Source organism: Haliotis rubra, unplaced genomic scaffold (assembly GCF_003918875.1).
Source record: "Haliotis rubra isolate DU_JTF1 unplaced genomic scaffold, ASM391887v1 Scf946, whole genome shotgun sequence".
NCBI classification, from domain to species: Eukaryota; Metazoa; Mollusca; class Gastropoda; order Lepetellida; family Haliotidae; genus Haliotis; species Haliotis rubra.
Window position 1 is genome coordinate 97,819 of NW_025767686.1, and position 2,311 is coordinate 100,129.

Consider the following 2,311-nt stretch of genomic DNA (forward strand, 5'->3'; position numbering starts at 1 on the left):
ATCTCAATTATGAGGTTAAACAGGCGAGCTGTGATTTCACCACAGTTTGAATGCCAGATACAGAAACACCATTTTCGAATATTGGGTCACACGATGGGACATCAGAACGTTCTATCTTTTCGACCGCATTGTTTATAGATTCAAAATGGTCAGCATCGGAGTTGTTGCTTTCATATGGCGAAAGTAGGTCACAGTAATACTCCGACCACATGCCGCATACTTCAAAGTGAGCAAAGGCACATTTATCTTTATACTTAATGCTTCTCTGTACATTTGATGCAACTCTCCTTCTCTGTTTCTGAACAGTTCTATAAAACTGGGCAATATCAACTTCACTAGCTGTGTTAATTTCAACATATTTCTCTGTTCCAATTTCGCTCCACTTTTCTCGTCTGTTGTCTGAACTCTCTCTTGTTATGATCAAACTTCCAGCCCAACTGGTGTCCGTCATACCTTGATTAAACAGTAGGTTTATCAATTTTAGTTTCACTTGATGATTAGGTTAATTGTTCTAACATTGATTTTCAGACATGTCGGGGAATCAGAAGGAGACAGAATCTGAACGTCCTGACAGGGAAAGTGATATAGATGGTGATGGAACTCTCACAATGGACAACCTGGCATCATCAGAAGTAGCACAACCTGGTAATGACAATGATGTGGATGTTGTTCCACTAGGAACACATGGTGATAGGACATTCTCCATGGACATGATAGCATCATCAGAAGTGGTCGAGCGTCAGGCCATTGCTGGAAATGGTGCCATGGCTGTTTCTGAGAGACGAGAAAGGCAAGCGGTGTCAACTAGAATCACTGCAGGTGAGTACAATGCTTATGAAAAACAAAATATTCACCACATTTGATAAAAAACAGTATCAATGACATTTTTTTTCTGAAACACGCTATTTATTGTCCAAAACGTGCACCGTTGGTTCCACTTATTGTTGTCTGCTTTCCAAATCATCGTACAAAAACCAAACACTCTGAACCAGGCAACAGTGAAGTTTCGTCAAGCTCGATTGTGACTCACTTGCTGTTTCTTCTCTAACTCTAGGATCTGACTTCAAAGGCATCATCGTACAAAACTCTTCTGATGTCAGCTTATCTGTTGGAGGTCACAATGATGGAATAATGAAGTCAGGCAAAGAGGCGTCTTATTGGAGAAATATTGAATTATTTTCAGGTGTCTGACTCAAAAGGTTGACAAAAATGTCACTTTTCTTTTACAACTTGATAGCACATGGTGATATCCCTAAACAGAAAAATAATAGGCAGATGATGACTAGGAAGGTTTTATGCAGTAAACAGTGTTGTATATGGGTCTAGTTGGTAATGTGGTGGTACAGTATTGGGTTATGCAAATCTCATCTTGGTTGAAGGTCAGTTTAAATATTTCCATTAGAATGCCTTCTGTTTGTTTCACGATGCTCTTGTTTGGGTGTAAAGAGGTCAGGGTAGATGCCCGGTATCTTCTGGATAGTTGCCCTGGATCGTCTTTGTGTATGCTTCTCAAAAGATGCATCGGATTTTATTATGTAACAAATTTAGTTATTGGCAAAAGAGGATCTTGCCAGCAAAAAAATGTGTCCACAGACATAGATTCGATACTGCAGATAAAGCAGGATGTATGATTTAAAAAATGATGCCGTGGAATATAATGCCTTTTTTGTATTGTAGATATGCTGGAAATGAATCTGAAAAGGGTCAAAGATGTCTTTGAGAAAACTGCTAACTAGAGGAGAGTGAAGGAACGCTTGGAGAAGTATGGTCATGTCACAATAAGTGGTGCTTCTGGTGAAGGAAAAAACGTCCATTGCCTTGATGATAGGAGCAGATCTCAGGAACCAGGGGTATGAACTTGTGTTTGTTGATGATGTGGATAAATTCGAGATAAAGAATTGTGACCTGCGTGGAAAGAAAGTTTGTCTGATACTGGATGATATATTTGGAACAGTCGGCCTATCAACTGACGTTGCCCACCTTAGGTCCATGCTGCAAAATCTAAGATGCCAAATCTAGCAATGAAGACCAACGGGAAACACATCAGGCGCTGAGTCTGAGATTCGTGTTATCTTCACCACCAAATCGTACAACCTGGAATGTGGAGACGCAAAGTTGAATGGCCAAGAATATTATTTTTTTCACTGGACCATCGCGTCTCGATTTGACAAAAATGGAAACATGTCATTACAGTCCCCAGGAAAGAAGGAACATACTCCAGAAACAACTAAAACACCATAACATCGACCTGGACCTCGGTATTGGTGAGATTTGTGACACAAGAGAATCTTTGTTTGGCTTTCCCCTGATA

The 2,311-nt window shown here is 40.1% G+C and overlaps 1 protein-coding gene across 1 annotated transcript; it reads left to right on the top strand.

Annotated features, from left to right (window-relative positions):
- The first annotated feature begins 525 nt into the window (after positions 1–525).
- Positions 526–1,736, top strand: LOC124264823. Its single transcript, XM_046699607.1, has 3 exons — positions 526–819; positions 1,055–1,141; positions 1,678–1,736. The coding sequence occupies exons 1-3, from the start codon at positions 531–533 to the stop codon at positions 1,734–1,736; spliced, it is 435 nt and encodes a 144-aa protein (XP_046555563.1). The 5' UTR covers positions 526–530.
- The last annotated feature ends 575 nt before the right edge of the window (positions 1,737–2,311 follow it).

Bases quoted from the DNA above. Each gene is read 5' to 3' on its own strand.
- LOC124264823 (XM_046699607.1), top strand. From the start codon at position 531: ATGTCGGGGAATCAGAAGGAGACAGAATCTGAACGTCCTGACAGGGAA. The intron at 820-1,054 runs GTGAGTACAATG...CTCTAACTCTAG, and splicing joins GTCAACTAGAATCACTGCAG to GATCTGACTTCAAAGGCATC. The intron at 1,142-1,677 runs GCAAAGAGGCGT...TTTGTATTGTAG, and splicing joins TGATGGAATAATGAAGTCAG to ATATGCTGGAAATGAATCTG.